Raw genomic sequence first — 21,863 nt, forward strand, 5'->3', positions numbered from 1 at the left:
GCAGGAATTCTGTGTCAGTAGAGGTCTCTAGAAAGAGTGGAAAAGAGGAAAGTCAAGAGGTTAGATGGTGCACTTAGCTCCAGGAAGTGAGCAATGCAGTAATGGATATTTCTGGATCTGTCTTGCTTGTTCCTGAGGACTCCCGTGTCCCCTGCATTGGCAGGCGGATTCTTAACCACTGTGCCACCAGGGAAGTCCCAGTGAGTGAGTTTCTTTCTCAAGACTCCTAGAGAAATTCTTTATTGTATGTCATTGGCACTAAGTGGGACACGTACCTATTATCCTGGACAACCTCTGCGGCCAGGGTAATGTGATGCAGTGATTGGCTTAGGCCTCGTCATATGCTCTTCCTCCTGAGACCCACCCAAAGCACATGGGCATGGAGGAGGGGGGAGGGTGAGTAATTTGTAACATACAGGTTGAACCGCTGGAAGAGAAACTTCAGGTGAGATTGGCTTAAGCAAGATGGAAGTTTCTTTCTCTCTTATCTGTGTGTAGGTAAGCAGCCTGGGAGCCCAGGTGTCTTCCTATCTTGTTGCTTCACTAGTCCTAGGTATTAGTTATCTGTGTGGTATGAGATGTTTCACCATCTCTACCACCCAGCCAGTGGGAACAGAAAAGAGAAAGAGGAGGGTTCACCCCTTCTGGTTACAGGCATTGCCTCTCCGCACTTCAGTCCTACTGGTCAGTTACTTGGCCAAACATAGCTTTCAGGAAGATAATGAAATATTGTCTTTTTTTCCCCCTGGATTTCCATGTCCCCAGATAGAAGGAGATCATGACCATTAGGGGCCAATTAGCAGTCTCATTCCCAGTCTGTCCCTTTGGCCAACCAAATGTCTGTGTGCTCCATTCTCCCAAAGCTTCAAATGTCCTCCCCCGGGGGAAGACAACCCCAAAGTTCCATCCAGTGCCTGTACCCAGCTCCCAGCCTAGGATCTGGGCACGGACAGCCTGCAGTGTGGGGTCTGGTTGTAGTTCTTCGTGGTGCAGTGCCCTCTACGCATACACAAGTTAGCTGCCTCATCACACCCAATATACAACAGTACATTAGAACAGTATAGCATAGTAGGAAGCCCTGTCCAGGAAAAATGGAAACGCCTGCAGCCACTGGTTGGCTGCTGTCATCAAATCTTGGTGGGCAGAAATTGCAAAGAATCCCAGGGTGTGGAGCAAATTCCTTGGATGAAGGTCCTCTCTCCAGGACTGTTCCCTTGGGCCCTGGTGCACCCACTCTGTTCACTCTCTTCTGTGGCCACATCTGAAGTGGGCATCGAAGGTGCACCCCTCTTGGGGCTGCATAGTTTTTCAGCCCACTTCCTGCTGGTGTGGGTTTCATGACTTGGGGTTCATTGCTTTGAGTCAACAATGCAGGCTGGTGCTGGCCGGGCTTGTGGTTTTTTGGGAAACACATGTCCCTCAAAATCTTAGTTTTGGGCATGTAAGAGAATTTAAAACTCTGGTCTTTTATTTATGAGCCTGTATGATATACCTGTTCACCACCCTCTCAACTTGAGACCAGTGAAAACATTCAGCTTGGATTGGAAGGCAGCATCCTCCACCTGGTCTTTGCCAGTGAGCTGGCTGTCACTGTCACACTGAGAACCTTTCACTGGTAGTACTTGAGAAAGACAGGGCAGTCTTGCCTCTTGCCAATACCACTTCTTCAGAAACATTTCCTATATCTGCCTCAGTTTGCACTATAGAAGCAGTAGGATTTTTCAACCTGAAAATCTTTTCAGTTTAGGTTGTAGCCAATAGGCAGAGAGAGCTTCTCCTAGCACACAACCCCCCATCTCTGCCTGCATGCTGCCACCTCTATCCAGATTCTTCTGGCTCATGTAGGACTTTGTTGAGAGTGGCAAGAAGCAGCCTGCAAACCTCAACATCCTGAAATTTTCAGCCATTTCCCTAGAGCTACAGATGACTTTCCAAGGCACTGTAGGAATCAGTTTATCAACTGCCTTAGTGTGGCATAACATGGGTTTCCAGCTTTCCAGCCTGCAATAATATGTATTTAGAACATATTTTAAGTTTTGTTACCTGCAGCACTTCCCTTCCAGGTCAAAATTGTTGTTAATTAATAGATAGGCTTTCCTTCTGCAAGACAGCCCCCACCCCAAAGAGTGGCTCAGATAGGCAAGAGGTTAATTTCTCTTTCATGCGATACTCGGTCATAAATAGTTCAGGACTGATAGGCCATGCACAGTGTTGGGATTTAGGCCCCTTTTAACTTGCTGCTCTGACATCCCTAGGGCCCTGCCCTCATCCAAATGGTACAGACTGGCTTAATGCCATGACTTCATCCCATCAAGTGAGGAGGGAAAGGGCGAGGTACATTCTTTTTTTTTTTTTTTTAATATTTATTTATTTGGTTGCACCGGTTTAGTTGCGGCAGGCAGGCTCCTTAGTTGTGGCATGTGAACTCTTAGTTGTGGCATGCATGTGGGATGTAGTTCCCTGACCAGGGATCGAACCTGGGCCCCCTGCATTGGGAGCGCAGAGTCTTAACCACTGCGCCACCAGGGAAGTCCCAAGGCACATTCTTTCTGAAGGGCACGACCTAGAAATGGCACTCCACCACTTCTGCTAACATCTCACTGGACACCACCTAGGCCCTTGGCAGGCCTCGCAGCACCGTGTCTGGGAAGTGTGGCTTCTATTCTGGGTAGTCATGTTCTTGGCCAGAGGAGTTCTATTACTATAGAAAGGGAGAATAAATATTGGGGGATGACCAGCAATCTTGGTCTTGGGGTGATCCTCCAAATGAAATGGGGGGGGATGGATTGCGGGGAGCAAAAAGCAACAGAGGTCTATTTATAGGCTCTCTCCTCTTGTGCCCCAGCCCCTTCCGCCTCCTTTAATCACCATGATCTAATTGTCTGTCTGTGTGTCTGTCATTGCTGTCCCTGAATCTCCCATCACAGAGGCCTTGAGGACTGGCACTTATTAGGGACTCAGTAAAATGTTTGTGGAATAAACTGAGGTGGTAATAGGTGCTCCTGGGTAAACTACCTTTCAACCCTTCCTCCCTCCCTCTTTTCCTTCCTTCCTTTGCTCCTTCAGCGAGCATCTATTAGATGCCAGGTCCCAGGGAGTCTTCTCTCTCCAGGAGGTTCTTTTCACTCATGGATCTTACGGCTAGAAGAGTCTCTCACACTCTAGAGATATTTTTGTCTGAAAAACAAGCATATACCTTTCAACTTAGTCAAAGCTCTCTCTTCCTTAGGCAATGACACATTGACACCTTTGAACTTTCAGCATCTCCTTTTCTGAGACTCCCAGAGTTGCTGCCCCAGTGGTCACTGTTGAGTTAGCTCAGTGTCACTTCCCCTTTAGTCTGGCAACAGCATCTTGCATCTTCACCACCTTCTGTGACCCTGGAGGGGCTGTCAGTCATAGCACAATGTCCCCACCCTCCCGGGAGTAGCACACGACACAGGCTGGCCAATCGAAGAGCTCCCTCCCCCTGGCCCAGGATTGTCAAGCAGGGTAAGATTTGATTTGTGGATCCAGAGACATGAGGATGTAGATTTGGGGCTGCCAGCAACCCTTGTTTCCCAAGAGGAGAGAGCCCAGGTAAAAATGACTCTAACCCAGAGGGGATCAGAGGGAAGGAGTGCGAGAGACAGAGCCTTTGAATTTTGCAATGCTTGAAGCTAGATTCAGTAAGTTCTCTTCTTTGCCTAAACATTAGCCCTTTTACTCAGGGTTCAGTTCTGATCAATGATTGGTTAATAGGCAAGTTAACTCAGAGACATATGGGGAGAAATCTGATTCAGAATTTGTCTAGATTGTTATGACTTTCTTCTTATGTTTTTTCAAGTTGCCTTTCCCACACTTAACTGACAGCAGTTTTGATGACTTGCTTTCCAGAGCATTCAACCCAGTTTTCACAGGAACAAAACTTTCTTTTCATATTCATAGTCCATGGGTTCATGTGCTGTTTAATTACCTTGAATAATGATAACACATATGGTTGGAATAAGTAAGTTTGGATACAAACTCAACTGACTCTTGGTAAGCCAGCAGCTCAGCTGGGAGAGCAGAGGTGCCCACCAGCTAAAGTGTGTCCTCCTGGCTACCAGCATCCAGAAGGCTTTGTTCACCATCTTTACTGAAGGAACGGGGACATTTCCTCATTCCACAAGTTGGTTAAGTGGAGATGGGTCAAAAGCACCTTTTATTTATTTATTCATTCATTCATACATTCATTCATTCTTATCTTTTGGTCACACCACCCCGGCATGTGGGATCTTAGTTCCCCGATCAGGGATTGAACCCACACCCCCTGCATTGGAAGTGCAGAGTGTTAACCACTGGACCTCCAAGGAAGTCCCAAAAGCACCTTTTAAAGTTTAACTCTTGGGCTTCCCTGGTGGCGCAGTGGTTGAGAGTCCGCCTGCCGATGCAGGGGACACGGGTTCATGCCCCGGTTCATGAAGATCCCACATGCCGCAGAGCGCCTGGGTCTGTGAGCCATGGCCGCTGAGCCTGCGCGACCGGAGCCTGTGCTCTGCAACAGGAGAGGCCACAGCAGTGAGAGGCCCGCATACTGCAAAAAAAATAAATAAATAAAATAAATAAAGTTTAACTCTCTAATTCTCTCGTAACTGTGAGTCTTAACTAAAACTTGTTTTTCTTTGATGAAGATTCTTTCTTTATGATTTCTGGTTCCAAACTTGCGTGGCCCCCAATATTTCTTGGTGATCGTCTATGGCATTTCTTTGGCCAGTAGTCTCTTCCACTTCCTGCAACAACTATTTCAAACCTCCTCCTCCCTCCTTGCCCCTCCAACCTTTCCATCTTCCCCTGTCTGTCTCAGCACGTGATCTTGCGTTTTATTACACAGAGAAAACAGAACTATCAGACAAGAAAACAGAGATCAACAAACTTCCATTTCCAAAGCTAGTGCCCTACCTAGGTATTACCCCATCATTTTTTCTTGCCCTCTGGTTACACACAGAAATCGCCTGACTCCTGTTTACCACCTTCAGGATCCCACTGGGGGCCTTATGCCAGCAGTGATTCCCACTCTTTCCTGTTCTTCATGCGACTATTTCAAACCTCCTCCTCCCTCCTTGCCCCTCCAACCTTTCCATCTTCCCCTGTCTGTCTCAGCACGTGATCTTGCGTTTTATTACACAGAGAAAACAGAACTATCAGACAAGAAAACAGAGATCAACAAACTTCCATTTCCAAAGCTAGTGCCCTACCTAGGTATTACCCCATCATTTTTTCTTGCCCTCTGGTTACACACAGAAATCGCCTGACTCCTGTTTACCACCTTCAGGATCCCACTGGGGGCCTTATGCCAGCAGTGATTCCAACTCTTTCCTGTTCTTCATGCACTCCCTCTCTATGGGCCCTTCTCCCCACTGTCAAATATACTCAGTTTGTTACAATGTGCAGTGATCTGTCTGTGTCTGGCCACCCAGTCTCCATTCCTCCTTCTGGGGAAAATGCCTTGTGTGTGCGGTCCTCGTGGGTCCTGTGTGATGCTCGTAGAGATGGCTTCGGCCAGGTATTCCTCTCACCGTCCAAGGACAGAGGGCATGTGGCCTTAGCTCAGTCAAATGAGCTCCTGCTTCCCTGGTTCTTTAAATCTCAAGTTGAGAGGCATACGAAAGACAAACAACTGAAATCCTTCCTTCCAGATGGTGGGGTGGCCCTTGCTGCTGGGGTCTGCACTCACCTGGCTCCTGTCTTGAGGAACCGAGGCCAGCTCTCTTGCATTAGCTTCCATCTGGGCTCTCTGTAATCTTCCAACAAGTTCCTTTTTTGCTTAACTTAACCAGTGTTGTTTTCTGTTTCTTGAAATCAAGGAAACCCACTACATGATGCATCATATTAAAAAGCAAACCAGGACTTCCCTGGTGGTGCAGTGATTAAGAATCCGCCTGCCAATGCAGGGGACACGGGTTCGAGCCCTGGTCCAGGAAGATCCCACATGCTGCGGAGCAGCTAAGCCAGTGCGTCACAACTACTGAGCCTGTGCTCTAGAGCCCACGAGCCCATGTACCACAACTACTGAAGCCCACGCACCTAGAGCCCGTGCTCCGCAACAAGAGAAGCCACTGCAATGAGAAGCCCGCGCACCGCAACCAAGAGTAGCCTTTGCTTGCTGCAACTAGAGAAAGCCCGTGCTCAATGAAGACCCAACACGGCCAAAATAAAGCAAACCAAAAAATAGCACCAACACCAAAAAATCTCTTTCTTGATCCCACACCCCTTTCCAAGTGACACCTTTTTTTCCTTTCCCCTTTACGGCCATCCTTAAAAGAGTTGCCTGCACAAGCACTGTCTTCCATTTTCCCCCTTGACTCCAGTGGCTCTGGCTCCATTACCTCGCTGAAGCTGCTTGTTCTAAGCGCCCGGGGTCACAGCAATGTCCCGGTTTCCCTCTTTCCTTTCTGGCTGCTCCTTCTCAGTCCTTTGCCCCCTGGTTACTCACAGGTGGGTCCTAGGTCCTCTTCTCCACACTCTCCCTGAGGACCTTATCCACTCCTGTGACTTCAGAGACCCCTGTGCCCATGATGCCCAGACCTCCTGGGGAAGCCCAAACCCCAGTCCTGTATGTGCCACTCGCCTCTCCACCTGCTGTCTCACCCATCCCAGCATGCCCCCACTGAACTCCTGAGCCCACCATACCTGCTTCTCTTCTGCCAGGGTCTGAGTCTCAGGAAATGGCACTTGGCCCGTGAGGTCCTAAGTCAAGCGCCTCCTCTCTCTACCAAAGCAATCAGCAAACTCCACTCCCATCCCCACTCCATGCAGTCCTAGCTTATATCTCCAGAACAAAGGAGAAGCTCGATAAATATTTGATCAAATGACTGATAGCAGCAAGAAGACTCTACAGAACACTTAAACAAACTCTCTATATCCTATAGTCTTGTGAGGTAAGAATAAGTATTCTGCAGATGAGGAAATTGATGCCCAGAGAGAGGGATGGTTTAGCTTGGGTGTGAGATCACAGAACCAGTGAATATGCGGGGGTGTTAGGATTGTCATTCCTGTCTGACTCTCCATCCTGGGCTCTCCGCTGGCAGCCACTGCAGCCAGGAGAGCTCCCATGACCAGCCACAAATGGAAGAACAGGACCAGTGGGACAAGGGGCCAAGGCCAGGGTGATGTTCAGAGACCCTAATGGCAGGTCCAGTCAGGCTGCATCTGCGGGCATCCAGCATGGCAGACATCTGCTGACACCCACCTCCAAGCAGGGATCCTTGAAACACTTGCAGTGAGCTTCTCGGGGGCTCTCTGATGCTCAGGGAGCTAGGAGCCCCAGGTCTGAGTTCCGGATCTGGCACCAACTCTCAGTATATCCCCACATAGCTCATCCCTTCCTGGAACTCTGTTGACTTCCCTAGAAAGGAAATAAGAGTAAGATTCATGAGATGTTGGAGGAGGGGCCCTAATCCCTGGGCAGAGGCAGGAGTGGGTGGTGGTCTCAGCAAACAAATCCCCAACATGCACCCTTTTGGCCATATCCCCCTGCCAGGCTGTGTATGGTGAGGAGGCCAGCCATCTGCTAGACCCTGGGAAAGGGACCCCACTGGAAAGGGGTGCTTAGGACAGTCTGAGTCTTCCTGAGCAGAACCCCACCCTCTTCACCAGTGAGTGAGATCCCAGCTTGAAGCTGTAACTGGAGGGGTGGGGTGGGTGGGCAGAGAAGGTAAAGCCAATGCTTCCAGGCCCTAAGCAGCAGGATCTCAGGCTGGGGGGAGTAGACAGTGATGCCCATCATTAAAATCTGGGCAGAGAAGCATGAGGGCATGACCCACAGGGTCAAATGCTGTGTGTGACATGGTGGTACAGTCGGCTCTCTGTATCCGTGGGTTCCACACGTGTGAAGTCAATCAACCACAGATGGCAAACTTAATACACGATCAGCAGTCGGTTGAATCCAAGGATGTGGAACCTGCAGATATAGAGGGCCGACTATAACACTTGACCATCTGAGGATTTTGATATCTGCGGTGGGGCCTGGAACAAATACCCCGCGGATACTGAGGGAATGACTGTTTAACTGTTGCGTACTTTGGTCTATGAGACAAACTGATAAGGGGCAGCTCAGAGCTACAGAGAGGGGTACTAAGGCTGGGAGGGGTCTCACATGCAGAGAACACACCAAGACATTGGGTGGGGGCAGCTGGGTGTGAGGTCCAAGCCACACCTGCTGCATAGTGCCTCATGCCCCCTCCTCTGAACTAGGTGCCAGGCTAGGGGCTACGGAAAGTGAATGGTGCAGGCTCCTGCCTGGGCTTTCCACTCTCCAATGGCTGGGGAACTTTCTGCAGGTCCCCTCTTGATGCTAGGTGGAGGCACAGGGCTGGTGGAAACCAGAGAAGTGAGGCTGGGGCCTGAGGTCTTCCCAAACTGGAAGAGCAGTAGAAATGGTATTGCCTCTTCGGCCACTGAACCAGAGGGGTGCAGACCCCTCAGCAAAGGGCTGGGCAAGCAAATCAGTGGTCCCTGAAGCTGGGATCAACAGAGGAGGGTCGACACTGGGGCTCAATTCTCAGAGCCCAGAGATAGGACAAGATTCTCTTACAAGGGGCCCTGGGGGTCGGGGGGAGGGTGGTAGGAATCTCGTGGCTGGAAGGGGTCAGGATCAGTCTGGGCTGGTGGACGCCTGTTGGAAGTCTGTATGTAAGGAGCCCGTGGTTGTCAGAGATTGGGGGATATTGAGCGAACTGAGCTCACAGTCCCCCATCCTAGTAGGGCAGGATTGGGATTTCCCAGGGCCTGGGCCGGCTTCTGGCATCATAGGGCGGGGAGAGAGTGAGACAGGGCGTTTGGGGGCTGCAGAGAGCAGCAGGAAGGGGTGCGAGCTTGGGCGGAGTCGGCTCATTCCCACATGGTCAGTGCACAAGCCAGCTGTTGGGGTCCCGGGGAGCGGGCTGAAGATTGAATGCCAGGAGTTGGGTCGGCTTGGGGGCAAAGGTGGAGACAGGGACATGGGAGAGGAAAGGGATGAGGAAAGGTGTGGGAGAATACGGGCTTTGGGGCCAGAACTGGGGAGGCAACTCTGGGCATGGAATCTAGGAGGTTTAGGTTGTGGAGGCCGGGTGGAGGGCTCTGGGGACAAGACCTGGGTCTTGGAGGGGCCGTGCAGGCGGAGTGCAAAGGACCGGGGTCGGTCTTGGGGTCTGTGAGAGTGAATCTGAGAGGATCGGACTCGGGTCCAGGGCTTGGAGAATGAACATCCGCAGGGCGGGGACGAAGAGGGACCCGACCGAGTATCCCAGCGGACAGGTCCTAGCACTGGGGTTCTCGAGGGCAGGGTGGGAAGTCCGTGACTTGTGAAGGGCGGGGCCCGGGTGACCAAGAACACGGTGCAGGCCGTGAGAAAGGGAGTCTCCAGAGCGGCTGTAGACCCCTGTGCGGGGCGCGGTGACGGAGGGGAACAAGGACAGAGGCGGTGGGGCTAGGAAGACTTGGGCTGGGGAGCTGGGTCGGGGGCTGGAGGATTGTGGGGAGCCGAGCCTATGAGACTGGGGACGGCGGGGTCGGGTCGGGAAGATGGGTGTCTTGGGTTGGGGGGCGTTGGACAGGCCTGTAAAACTGGAGCTCATGGTGGGGGCGGGGCCGGAAAGACGGGACAGTGGGGCGTACCGCGAGGAGGCGGTCAGGAAGGAGGGCTGGGGGCTCGTGGGGCAGAGTAGGGGAGGGTTCGTGGCGCTGTAGGATGTGGGGGTAGTGCGGGGACCAGAGAGACCGTGGGGGCGGGGGCAGGGCCGGGGGCGGGGCCCCCACATCCTCTTAGCACGTTTTGTGAATGTCCTGTGGGTTCAGTTCCAAATTGGAGCCTTGAGCTCGGGGCTGGTGAAATAGCTGGGGGGGGGGGGGGGGGGGCGGGGACGCCGACGTGGGCGGTGGGGCGCCGGGGCGGGCCCAGGTGAGCAGGGCCGCCGCCCCCTTCGTCCCGTCTGCCCCGGCTCCTCACCCCGGCCTCCAGTCACCCCTTGGCTCCTCCCCGGCTGGCTCCGCGGGCCGGGCGGACCGCGGCTGGCGGCGTCTTCGGCCCAGGCCAGGTCCGGCTGGGCTCCATCTTGGGCCGCTGCGCCGGGCACCTGTGGCGGCCACAGGAGCAGCGCTTCCGCCGGCCTGCGCGGCCCTGGGCGGGCGAGAGGGTGAGAGGCCAGCTCCGTTCTCGCCAGTGTTAGGGCGAAGGAGGGTGGGATGGGCGGCGCCTCCCCTTCCTGCGCCCCGGAACCCCACTCCTCACCTCTCCCTGCACTCGGACCCTCCGCATCCCGGCCCCCGCCCAGTGCTCAGCGCCCCCCGTGGCCGCATCTCTCCGCTCTCTGGCCTCGTTGCCTTTCTTATCTCCTCTTCCACGTCTCCTCTGCCCAGCCGCCCATCTCTCAGTACTCCGCCCAGGACCCCGTCTCATTCTGCCTCCGCCCCTGTTCCTGCGGTTCCTTCTCCCTCTTCCATCCCCACCGCCCATCCCACCCTCCTCCCGCTGCCCCCAGCCCCAGCCCCCCCGGCCTCTCATTCCTCCTGCCCCCCATCGCTACCCCTTTGGCCCACAGCCCCGTCTTCCTTCAGTCACCGTCTTTGCTGCTGGGAAGGTCTGTAGCCTAGTTTGGGGGACTCTCCCCGAGTCCAGGTGGGCTTTGTGCGGGAGGGTTAGGGCAGGGACCCTTGCGCCTGGTGGAGAGTGTGTGGTGTGTTCGGGCCTTTGGCTCCACAGCCTGTACGTTTGTTGTGCAGTGTGCAGCTCTGTGGATGCTGTTTCCTGCAGGCTCACACAGCAAACGGGCCTGTACGTCGACCTCTGCTGTGTCCACGGCTGGGGCGTGGGCCTATGCTGGTTCATGGGTGCCCGTGGCCACGCAGGTAGGGACACACCAGCCACCTGGGCTGCTTCGGGTTTGGGGCAGCTGGGCCTGGAGGCTGACCTCCATCCCGGGTTCCTCCTGGGAAGTATGGGCAAATCCTCCCCAGGGGAGGGAGCTCTGGGGCTGGTGGGGCCTAGGCTTCTCTCTGGTGAGCAGAGCTGGGTCCTGGGGCCTCTGCCCCACTGTTACCCCAGAACCCTTTCCTGCATAGCTTGTGAGTTGGGCACCTTGTTCTTAAGGCTCTGTGATGGGTACGTTTTGTCCCTCTAAACACTTCTCAGTAGCTCAGGAATGCTCCCTGCTGCATTCCCCCACTTTGGCCCTAAACAGTCTGGTCCTGTCAGTCCCTCTTTTGCTGCTGGGATGGATCAGACCACCTGCTGGAGGTTGCCACACCCTCACTATGCAATGCAGGATTTGGGTGGTGTGTATCCCTCCCTGGTCCCTGAGGGGTAAGATCCACATCTCAACATATGAGCAGTTTCCGCTCCTGACCACATAGCTTTGCTTTTTCCTGTCTTGGTTTTGCTGGAAGCAGAAGTCATCATCCAATGCCTGTCCCTTAAAAGAGAAGAAATGGATGCCACAGGTGTGGTCTGCAGTGGGGCCTGCTTGCACCGGCCTTGGTAATCCCCCTGGGCTCATCCCCAGAGACCTTGGGCTCCTCCGCTAGGGCGACACAGCAGGAGTTGGAACCTCTGACCAGGTCAACCTAGCATTCTCTTTGGTTGGGCCACTCTGGAAGTTTTTGCAGAACTGGAGTTTTTTTACTCAAAATGATATTGGTTGAATGCGGCATGTGAGGCTGGTTGCTCCTCCACTTGCTGACAAGCAGAACTGTGGCAGCAGGAGAGTGCTGCCTTGGCCACAGGGAGTTGGCCACAGTGCAAATTTGACTGGCATCAAATGGGGCAGGAGAGAGAACATTAAAGTGTCATCTAAAGAACACTAGGGGTCTTGAATACCTCTGTGCCTGTGCTTTAACTGGTGCTAAAACATCTTCCCAGGGTCTCTTTTTTTGTATGAAACCAGAGCCTTTTCCATGATTTTTAAGGCAGATGGACATGCCATTTTGGGCACTTAGAATGCAGACTCCAAACTTGTGTGTGTCCGTATGCATGCAGGTATGAGCGTGTGCATGGGCATCCTTCAAAGTTGAGGTTTAAAATAGACTTGGAAACAGTGTGATGATGGAGACATTGGGAACACTGTTGGTAACTAGGTCCTAGGATGGGGTGAGGGTAGGAAAGATTAAGAAGCGAGACCAGGCTAACCTATAGGGTGTCTCGATGGCTTCCTAAAAGCCATCTTCCTGCTCCCCCTCACCCCCCAGTACTAGTCCTGTGATACCTTGAGCACAAGTCACTCCTGATGGGAGGAAGAAAGATAAGATTATTAACAATCACTGTTCCAGGCAGTCCATATGCAATCACGTACAGTCTTCACAACAGCCCTGCAGGGTGGGGTTTTATTTCCGATTTGCAGATTGGGGAAACTGAGGCTCAAAGTGGTTAGGGGTCCACCTGAGTGCACATATGTAGGAAGGGGAAGAGCCTGGATTGGAAGCAGACCCCTTGCCCCACCTGCTTGACCCTGGCTCCAAGGTTCATTTGGTCAGCTCCATTGCTTCCTGAGAGGCCCCTCTTCTTGGTGGTAGGGTGTGTGGGAAACCTCCTTTCCCTGGCATAACTCGAGTAACTTCCCTCGAAGCCCTTTCCTCGTTTGGGCTGGGAAGCCCAGCTAGGGTTCAGCTGTGGGTTCTTTGACATTTCTGACCTGCTCCAGGTCTCAGTTATGTCACCTGCCATTTGTGGAGGTGGGCTGAGGAAGGGAACCAACAGAAATATAACCTCCTCCCCCCACCCCCGGTGTCTTTGTGGTCACTGTTCTCTCACTGGGTGATGAGCAACCCTGGACACTAGACAGCCATCTGGTGAGGCAGGCACAGCGGGACCCTTGTCACTGACGGCTTCTCACCAGCTCCTGGTGGAGTCTGAGGGTATCCCCAGCCTTGTCCCACCCTTTCCTTAGGGTGGAAGCCAGGGCCTGGCCTGGTTTCTTAAGGACCTATTTGTGAGGAGGGTCCAGGGTAGGTGAGGCTCAGCCGGAAGCTGTGTAGGCTGTCCAGATGGGGCTTCCTTGGCATACTTGGTCTTGGGGCTCCGTGGCTGTCTGCCTGCCAGGGGCTGTCTGTGACCACAGCCTTCCCACGCAGCAGGCACTCCTCCTGCCCTCTTGATTCTGGGCAGCCTATGAAGCTGCTAAGAAGCAGGTCGGGTGGGATGGACATCCAGGCTTTGTTCCTACTCATTCACTTGTTCCACTGGCATGTTGTGGGCCCCACTGGGAGTGCCAGACGCTGCACCGTGTTCTGGGACTCCAGTTGAGCCATGGCAACAGTAAATAAAAAGGAACGACGGTGGAGAGTGATGGTGTCTGGGATGGAGGTCTGCATGGTGCTCAGAGGGAGCACAGAGACGCTCAGACACTCTTGGGTTTAATTCCTGGCTTAACCACTTACCAGCTGTGTGCCCTTGAGGAAGTCACTAAACCTCTCTCATACGTCTCAGATGACATGTCATGAGGTTGCTTGGACTATTAAATGAGACAGTGCTGGAAAGGAGATGGCACATGCCTGGCAAACAGTAGGTGATTGGGCACTGGGAGCTGTTTTTCTTATTATCATCACTGTGATTGTTATTGGCTTTGTCGCCCTTCTCTGTTTATGTGTCCATCTTAGAACTCCTTGAGGGCTGGGCCTGGGCCATAAGTCCTCTGTTCCCTACTCATCCTTTTCCTGACTCTTCCAGGGACCAGTCTGGCTTCAGCCCCAAGGAGCAGCCAGGACAGGATACTCCTGCCCAGGCTTGGACCATGTCTATAGCTGCACAGTCCAGTATTAACCATATGTGGTTATATATCGTCATTAACCATATGTGGCCCTTTAAATTTCAATTACTTAAATTTAAATAAAACAAGATTTCAGTTTCTCAGTCACACTAGCCACACGTCAAGTGCTCAGTAGCCACATGTGACCAGTGCCTACTGCATTGGATGGCACAGAGCAGCATCCTTCCATCATTGCTGGAAGTTGTGCTGAACTGGGCTTCATAGCAAGCCTGGAGCTCTCAGGGGACAGCTGCCCTAGAAACATCCTCACCGTTGGCTCGAACAGCCACCAGCCATCTCCTGAGCTCTGGGACAGCAAGAAGTTTGTAATATACAGAAACTGAGTTCCCGAGAGCCCTTCCCACATTCCCTTTCAAGTGGCCTTGCTCACCTGGCCAGGGTGGTTGGTTTCTTGACAGTTCTTATCAGCCCAGGCTGGGAAGGCAGGACTGGGATTGCCCAAACTGCAGCTGTTGACTGCTATCCCTGCCGTGTTTCTCCAGCTGGTCCTGCCTGGCTGGGAGTCTCAGAGTAATGTTTCTAATTCACAGCTTTGGCTGGGGCCAGGCTGGCCCAGATGCCCTGACCCTACTCCCTCCCTTTGGGGCCCTGCCCAGCCCCTAGCCTGCTGCCCCCTTGTTGTGCTCTGAACACATGCCTCCTGCTTTCTGCTCACCCTGTTCCTTGTTCCTTCCCCCTGGGCACCATCTCCCTCCTCTCTCTCCAGGCCTGACCTGCATGGCTGGTCCTCCAGAAAGTTCTGATCCATCATGCAAAGTGAGCTCTCCTGCCTTGGAAATGCTCTCCCTCAGACCCCGTTCTTGGCACTCAGCCCTTTCCCCTATGGGTTTACTCTTGTATTCGCTTGTTCTCTCCATCAGACACACGGCAGACACTTTCTGAGTGCCAGCCACGTGGTAGGACAGACAGTGGGGAACAGGCCACAGGCTTTGACAGCTTCAGGCTGGTGGGAGGCCCACAGTTGGCCAGACTTTTCCATCCAGGCCAGACAGTGCTCAGCCAGAGATGGAGCCAGTCCCGTTGGGGAAAGCTTCGCTGGGAGGAGACACCAAGGTTGAAGGGGCCGGTGCTGACTCTGGGCTGCAGACGGGCCAGTGGGCAGGTCTGGAGGAGTCTGTATGGCTAGAGGAAGGGACAGGAATGGCAGGGAGGGAATGGGGCAGGAAGGGTGCGGGTGTCTGATTGGTGGTACAGGTATCTCCTGCTTTTCAAAGGTTCACTTTATGTCACTTCACTTTTACGAGAGACCTACATTAATTAGTACATGTTTTCAATAAAGGAAAGAAATCCAAAGAGGATTTTACAAGAAAAGGTAGCTGCTTCTTTGCTTTACACCATTCTGGTTTACGAACGGTTCCGTAGGAATGCTGTACTTTCAGTTAGTGGGGGAGGCCTGTACTGGACCCCATTCTGGGGGGGCACAGCTGATCTAAACTGGTTCCATGTTGCCCAGTTCCGAGAGCCTGGCATGCAGTAGGTGCTCAGGAGATGGCTGTGGGAGGAATGAGCAAATGCCGAGTGAGTCCTGTGTGTAGAGGGCTGGTATGGGGGCCTCTTCCTACCCTTGGAGCCTGTGATGGAAGCCAGGAAAGCCCTTCCCCTTCACGGCAGCCAAGACTGATCCCCAGAGATGTGACAGCTCAGTCAGGCTACGCCAGAGGAGATGGGGTGGGGGCATGGGAGAACCCAGGGTGGTTCTCGGTGTGCCCTGTATTCATTTCTTGCTTGTCCCACGAAACTTCTCTGAGCCCCCTCCCAGCACCGTGTACCAAGGAGGCTCTAGTCCAGGTGAAAGAGATACTGACAGTTGTGGGAGGAACCTGGCTAGTATTCACCAGTTGAGCTTTACTGGTTATTAAAATACTGCAATACTTCTGTGCTAAGACCTATTGTCCCCAGCAGGCTTGGCCTCTCCCCTCGCTCCCGCTTCCCCATAAGCCAGCAGTAAAGAGTCAACAGCTGGCCTTCTGGGTGGTCTCTAGGACCTTACCCTAGGGCTCGTTCTGATCGCTCGGTTCTGATTTTTAGATATTTGAAGTGTCATCCCTGTGTATAATGTGTGGTGACCTTGATTTGAAGTGTCTGGTCTCCTGTCATCGTTTTGCTTGTGGCTTTGACTGGTCAGGCAGGCTGGGACTGAAGCTGTCCCACAGTGTGCCTTGCACCCTGTGGGCCCCCAGCAGAGTCCAGCGGAAGTGCTGCACCCAACTCAACGCCGCTCCCTCCCTCTCTCTCTCCTGCAGGCAGCCATGAGATCCAGCCGCCCTGAGCGGGGTGCCCAGGAACCCCTCAGTCCCTGCCCTCAGCCCCTATCCTGGAGCTCCTCCAGCCTGCTGGGCGCAGGCCGGGGGCAGAGGCCGGAGCTCCACAAGAGCGCCAGCAGCACCGTATGGCAGGCCCAGCTGGGCGAGGCCAGCACGAGTGCCCAGGTCCCGGAGGAGGAAGGGCGCCAGGCTGAGAGTGAGGAACAGGCACGTGCCTCCAGCCCCCGGCCACAGCCCTGGGCTGTGGGTCACTGGCGGGGCAGCACTGTGGGCGGTGGTGACCTTTGCTGCCTGCGGGACCCCAGCACCGCCGCTGTGCAGAGAAGCCACTCGGACCTGGTCTGCAGCACCCAGATCTGGGGCCACAGCAGTGCCCGAAAGGCCAGCCTCAGCTGCTCAGCCCTGGGCAGCTCGCCTGTCCATAGAGCTCAGCTGCAGCCCAGCAGCACTTCTGGCCAGGGTGGCCAAGCCCCTGCAGGCCTGGAAAGGGACCTGGCTCTGGAGGATGAGACTTCAAACTCAGCCTGGACACTGGAGGAGGGTCAGGTGTGGGTGCCGCCACCTGACCTGGGGGCACAATGAACCACAGCAGCAGCCTCAAAGCCACTGGGCAGTCGGCCACCACCTCCTGCCAAGCTCTGCCCCCAGCAGCCCTACTCTGTGGCGTGAGGAAGGTGGGGGCCAGCAGCTGCTGCCACGGCTTGCCTGCCCCAGGGATCCTGGCCTTTCCTAAACTAGTGGCATCAGTGAGTGAATCTGGGCTGCAGGCTCAGCATGGGGTGAAATTCCAGTGTAGGTTGCCTGCGGGGCTTCCTGGGCATTCCCACTGCTGTGCGTACCCTTGGGGTCCCACCTGGTTAGCTATGGAGGCCGGCGCCAGGACCAAGGATATGTGGACCATGACCTCAGCAAGTGACCTGGCCCCCATCTTGGCATCACCTCTGTCAGCCCAGGATGCTGGTGTGCAAGCGGCCCCCAAGGCAGTCTGCAAAGCTGTGGCCACCAGCCTGCCTCTGGAGGCCCCTGTGGCCCTGCACACATTCCCGGAGGTAACTCTGGGGTCCAGCCTGGAGGAGGTGCCATCCCCTGTGCGGGACGTGCGATGGGATGCTGAGGGCATGACATGGGGGGTGTATGGAGCTGCAGTGGACCCTGAGGTACTCGGCCTGGCCATCCAGAGCACCTGGAGATGCAGTTTGAGCAGCTGCAGCGGTCCCCTGCCAGCGAGAACAGCCTGTCTGCGGAGGGCCGGCGGGGGCCACTTCGAGCTGTCATGCAGTCCCTGCAGTGCCCCAGCTGCTGCGGCTGCTCCAGTGCAGTCCCTGAGTAAGGAGCTGCAGTCCCAGGAGCTGCCCTGGGCCCATGGACTCAGCCCCAGGGACAGTAGGGGCCCTGTGCCCTTTGGACCCACTGGCACCCATGGATGTGTCTCTTCTTGGCTGTCTGCAGACCACAGGACTGCAGCCTGGGGGCTTCCTGCCCCCTGCAGCTGGGCTAGTTTTTAAGGGCTTGATTTCCAAGAGCCACATCTGCACACCCGGCTCTGAACTCTGGTACAGTTTCAACACTGTGCATAAGGGGGCTCCTGACTTTTCTGTCAAAACCCTCGACCTTCTGTTCAGTCTCTCCTCAGAACTCTGCCATGATTTCCCCAGGCCTCTTGATGGCTTTATTTTCACAGCAGTGCTGAGATACAACGAATTCCTGCCATGAGACGTGGGGCCCCAAGTGGCAAGGACTGTCAGAGTCTTTAGGGGAGGGAACTGACATTGTGGAGGCCTCCATGTGCCACAGCCTGTACTCATCCCCTTACTTTGTGGAGTCTTTACCTCTTCACTCTGTTTTATAGACGCAACCACAGACATTGGCATGGCTGTAACTGCCATACCCTGGGTTGGACAGCTCGAGGTGGTGGGATGAGAGCAGAGCTGAGGCTGGCTGAAGCCTGTAGTATCTTCCTGCAGCACGTGGCTGGCAGCGCAGGGCAGTTGTGAACAAGAAGAATTTGAGCCCATGTTCCATGCCAGGTTCTGTGAATTCCTTAGGAAAGAAGCTGCCCGTGCCCTTGCTGAGCTCACAGTGTGTAGGATGGGGGACTCTGAGCATTACAGAGGACTGCAGGGTACTTCTAAGAGCCAGCCTCCCAGTAGGTCATTGTGTCAGGCGCTGGCCTCAGGAGGGAGAGAGCGGGTGGCCACCTGTCCCAAAATATGTTGCAGTGCCTGAAATTGTACCATTTTCACCTTGCTCCTTTGGCTTAAGGACTTATTCTCAGCTGGTGCAGTTCTTCAAAGGAGGGAGGGCAGGAATGGGTGGGAAAAGGGAAGGAGCCTGGGGTGGGGTCTCCCGCCTAGTGGGAAATGGCGGGAGCTGTGAGGCCATGGGGGGTCAGGGGACCATGGGGGTGGGGAGCTCAGGACACTGGCGCTTAGCACAGCCTGACTTCATTGACAAAGGAGCTCTCAAGACCTGCTGAGGATAAGGGTGAGTTTGTGTCCTTGTCCTGGGGCTTAGTGTTGGGGATTCCAAGCTCCTGGGACAGAATCCACCAGCGCCGCCTTGTGAGGGTGCCAAAGCTTAGTGCCCTGCCTAGAGTCACCTGGCATGGGAAGGTGGAGTCAGGGCCCACATGCAGCCTTGCCCATGGTCTGGCCCTGTTCCTGGGCCCCCTTCTGCACCCAGGAACCCAGGACCTGACAGCTGGCTTACCTTTCCCCACCCCCAAGGGCCCAGTACTCGAGGTGAAAATGACTCATGCAACAATGGGTTAACATTTAATGTAGGAGTGACATTCTAACAGGAACCAGGTGAGAAAGGCATGCTTCAGGTCAGAATGCATCCCAAGGCCCCAACATGGGGCTCTCTTACCCCAAAATGTGCCTTTCCCACTCCCAGCGGAGACCAGATAAAATGTCACCCCTGCTTGAAAATGACAGCAAATCAGAGCTGCTTCTGAGGGTAGGGCTGGGCCAGAGGGGTGGGTGTGGTGTGCAGGAGGGGACTTGACCTTACCCCCCTTTTAAAATGTGGTCAAGCAGGTTCTCTCATGCAGTCATAAGGCTCTTGGCACCGTGCAGCCTGGGGGCCTGGGCCTGTCCATCCCGACACCTGTGGTTCAGGGCAAGCATGTCACACTCCGGGGAGTGACATGTGGGTACCAGGGTGCCCTCATCTCTGGCCCTGCATGGGGGCACCAGGAGCCCCAGCTGTGAGGACACGGCGGGAGGAGTGATGAACTGGGGTAGGAAGGCATCTTCACACAGGGCCAGAGCTGAGCAGGGTCTTGACGACATAGCGGGGCTGGACTGGTGGGTGAGCAGGGAAGGGCATACCAGGCAGAGAGAACGGCCTGGCCAGAGGCTTGGAGGTGGCTGTCTTGCCCAGGCTGTGGTGAATCAGTGCAGTGCAGGCTGTGTTGGGGTGTCTGTTGTGTTGGGAGTCTGGCAAGGGGGTCCTAGTTGTGAGGCTCCTGGTGTGACTGAGGAAAGGGACTTTACAGGAGCTGTGGAAGCAGGGGTGGACAGACTTCATTACAGCAATGTCCCTTTGACTGCCATGACGGGAGATTCGTGTGGAAGAGGTGGGAGGGAGGAATGGGACTGGGGAATGGGAACCAAGGAGCGGCCTGTTAGGGGGAGATGGAGAGGGCAGCTAGGGCTGGGCGCGCGCGCGCACACGCGCACACACGCGCACACACACACACACAGCGTGTGATGGATTTGGGAAGGAGGAGGAATTCCAGGAAGCTGAGGCTTCCTGTCTGAGTAAAAGGAGGTGAGGCTACCACCTGGGACAAGGAGAGGCAGGTGGAGGTTGGGGAGGGACAGGTGAAAGGCTGCACGCCACAGGGCTTGGCTGGGACCAGTGACACCCTTCATGAAGAGACTTTCTCCTCTGTCCTATGCAAACCGTCATGAGTTCATTCTCCGTTTGCCACCTCTAGGCTGCACCTGGTATGTCAAGATGGCAGGCTGGGCTGTGCCCTGAATGGGGAGGGCTAGCCAGCCACCCACCTCATCGCAACTGAGATAAAGGTTTGCAGGGTGGCGCTGGAATCCAGCCTGGCCTGTGTCTGAGCTGGCGGCTGTGCATGGCTGGGGCCCCCAGAACACCCTCCTAGGTAAGCTTGCCACCCCCAGAACAGCGGAAATGGTGTCCTTGGCCTCACTAGCCCAGGCTGCACAGCCTCTGAGGACAAGTCTACTTGGAGCAGCTGCAGCTTAATTTTCGAATTCAACCTGGAGACCCAACCCTCCCATCCCCTTCTTGCTGTGGCCTTTCCCTGGCTGGGCCCGACTGGCAGTGGTTTAGGGTCCCACGACATGGCCACCAGCTTCGTTTACAGACCTCCTCCTCTCAGACTCCAGATTTCTGACCAGACTTTCTGGGACCCCTTCAGACCTGGCTCTGGAAGCTGGTGGATTTCATTATGTGTATGTCTGTTTTGTTTTGAATTTGAAATAAAGTAACGGAGATCACAGCTTTGTCAGGGAAGGGTCCAGTTGGTCCCGGCTGGTCTTGTTTTGTTTTGTTCTGGTAGATTCTGTCCTTTGGAGCATTCCCCAGTTTCCTAGAGCTCCCTGCTCAGGCAGGAATCACCTCTTCTCCAGGGATCTCCCTTCCGTCCACCAGCTCTCCTTCCTGGCAACCTGGGGCCCCAGTAGCTGAAGCCTGGCTCCCTGGAACTTGTCACCTGTGGGCCTGGCCAGGACACAGGGCATGCATCTCCTCTCCAAGTCCAAAGCTGCCATCACCGTCACAGGGATCACCAGTCTACCTGAGGGAGAAGCTACTCCTGCCAGAGTGTAGGCTACTGCTGGGCTGAGGGCACAGTGTGGGGGAGGGTGGAAAAGCAGAGAATGGCCCTGACCCACTGTGACATCACCTCCCGAATCCGCTGAATTGGGTCTCTGTCCTGCAGAGGTACTGGGTTTTTATTTCACAGGAGGCCCCCAATGCAGGTCCCGATACTTAGGATATTGAGGGGGGGCACTATAGCTTAGTAGTCTAAAACTTGAGTTTGAATCCTGGATCTCACCTATAGCTATGAGACCTGGGTCAAGTTACTAACCTCGCTGATCCTCAACTTCCTCATCTGTAAAATGGGGGTGATAACGATGCCTCCCTTGTTTGACTTGCTGTGAGGAGTAGACGAAGTAGCCCACTCAGGTACCTGGCGCTGAGTTAGCGCTTAGCACACGTCTGCTGTCGCTAGGGACCACTTGCACAGCCACCAGTGGGATCAGCTCTTGCCCTGTCAGCTTGGCCTTAATCAACGCCCACATTGTTTCCTTAAACCTCCCTCATTCAGAGCCTCTTTCCAGGTCCTTCACCCTCTGCCTTGAACCGTGCTTGGGACACAGGTATCCTGGCCCTGGTCCTCTGAAACCCTGGCTCCCAGAGCCATGTTAAGGAAAAGCATCCCATCTCTCACCGCTAGTCTGCAGTGGGCTCCCCAGAAGCTTTTCATTTCCCAACGTCTTTCCTGAGAAAAGACACAGCGTGCTTTCTCAGCATCCTATTAAGACGGCTGAGGGAGCAGAGCACCTCCGACGGCATCCATCCCAGGGGCAGTGGGGAGGCTCTGCAGGTCCTGCACCCACTGCCCTTGGTGCTCTTTCTCCCCCACCCCCTATTTATCTTTAATTTCAGTTCCCCCCTTTTCTCCTTTTGTCTCATGTCCTCTTTGCCCCCATAAACATTCTTTCTCCCCACCATCCATCCCACTGTCCCCGCATCCCGCTGCTTCTTTCCCTTTATGCCAAAGCTCTGCCTTGCCTTATCCCTTCTGCTCCAAACAGCAGTCTCTCTCTTCCCGTGGTCAGCGTCTTGGCATTCC

General features: G+C 54.6%; 1 protein-coding gene and 1 non-coding gene across 2 annotated transcripts; one reads left to right on the forward strand and one right to left on the reverse strand.

The window, feature by feature from the left end:
- Positions 1-2,456: 2,456 nt before the first annotated feature.
- TRNAG-CCC (transfer RNA glycine (anticodon CCC)) lies at positions 2,457-2,529 on the reverse strand. The gene has a single exon. It is a non-coding gene; the product is annotated as a tRNA-Gly (tRNA).
- Positions 2,530-15,264: 12,735 nt separating this feature from the next.
- On the forward strand, positions 15,265-17,731 carry GPRIN2 (G protein regulated inducer of neurite outgrowth 2). The gene is given in 4 exon segments (XM_007458365.1): positions 15,265-15,278; positions 16,004-16,589; positions 16,592-17,200; positions 17,203-17,731. Coding segments are annotated over 3 exon segments (1,341 nt in total). The 5' UTR covers positions 15,265-15,278; positions 16,004-16,009; the 3' UTR covers positions 17,355-17,731.
- Positions 17,732-21,863: the final 4,132 nt, after the last annotated feature.

The sequence above is a fragment of the Lipotes vexillifer genome, unplaced genomic scaffold, assembly GCF_000442215.2.
Source record: "Lipotes vexillifer unplaced genomic scaffold, Lipotes_vexillifer_v1.1 scaffold437, whole genome shotgun sequence".
NCBI lineage: Eukaryota > Metazoa > Chordata > Mammalia > Artiodactyla > Lipotidae > Lipotes > Lipotes vexillifer.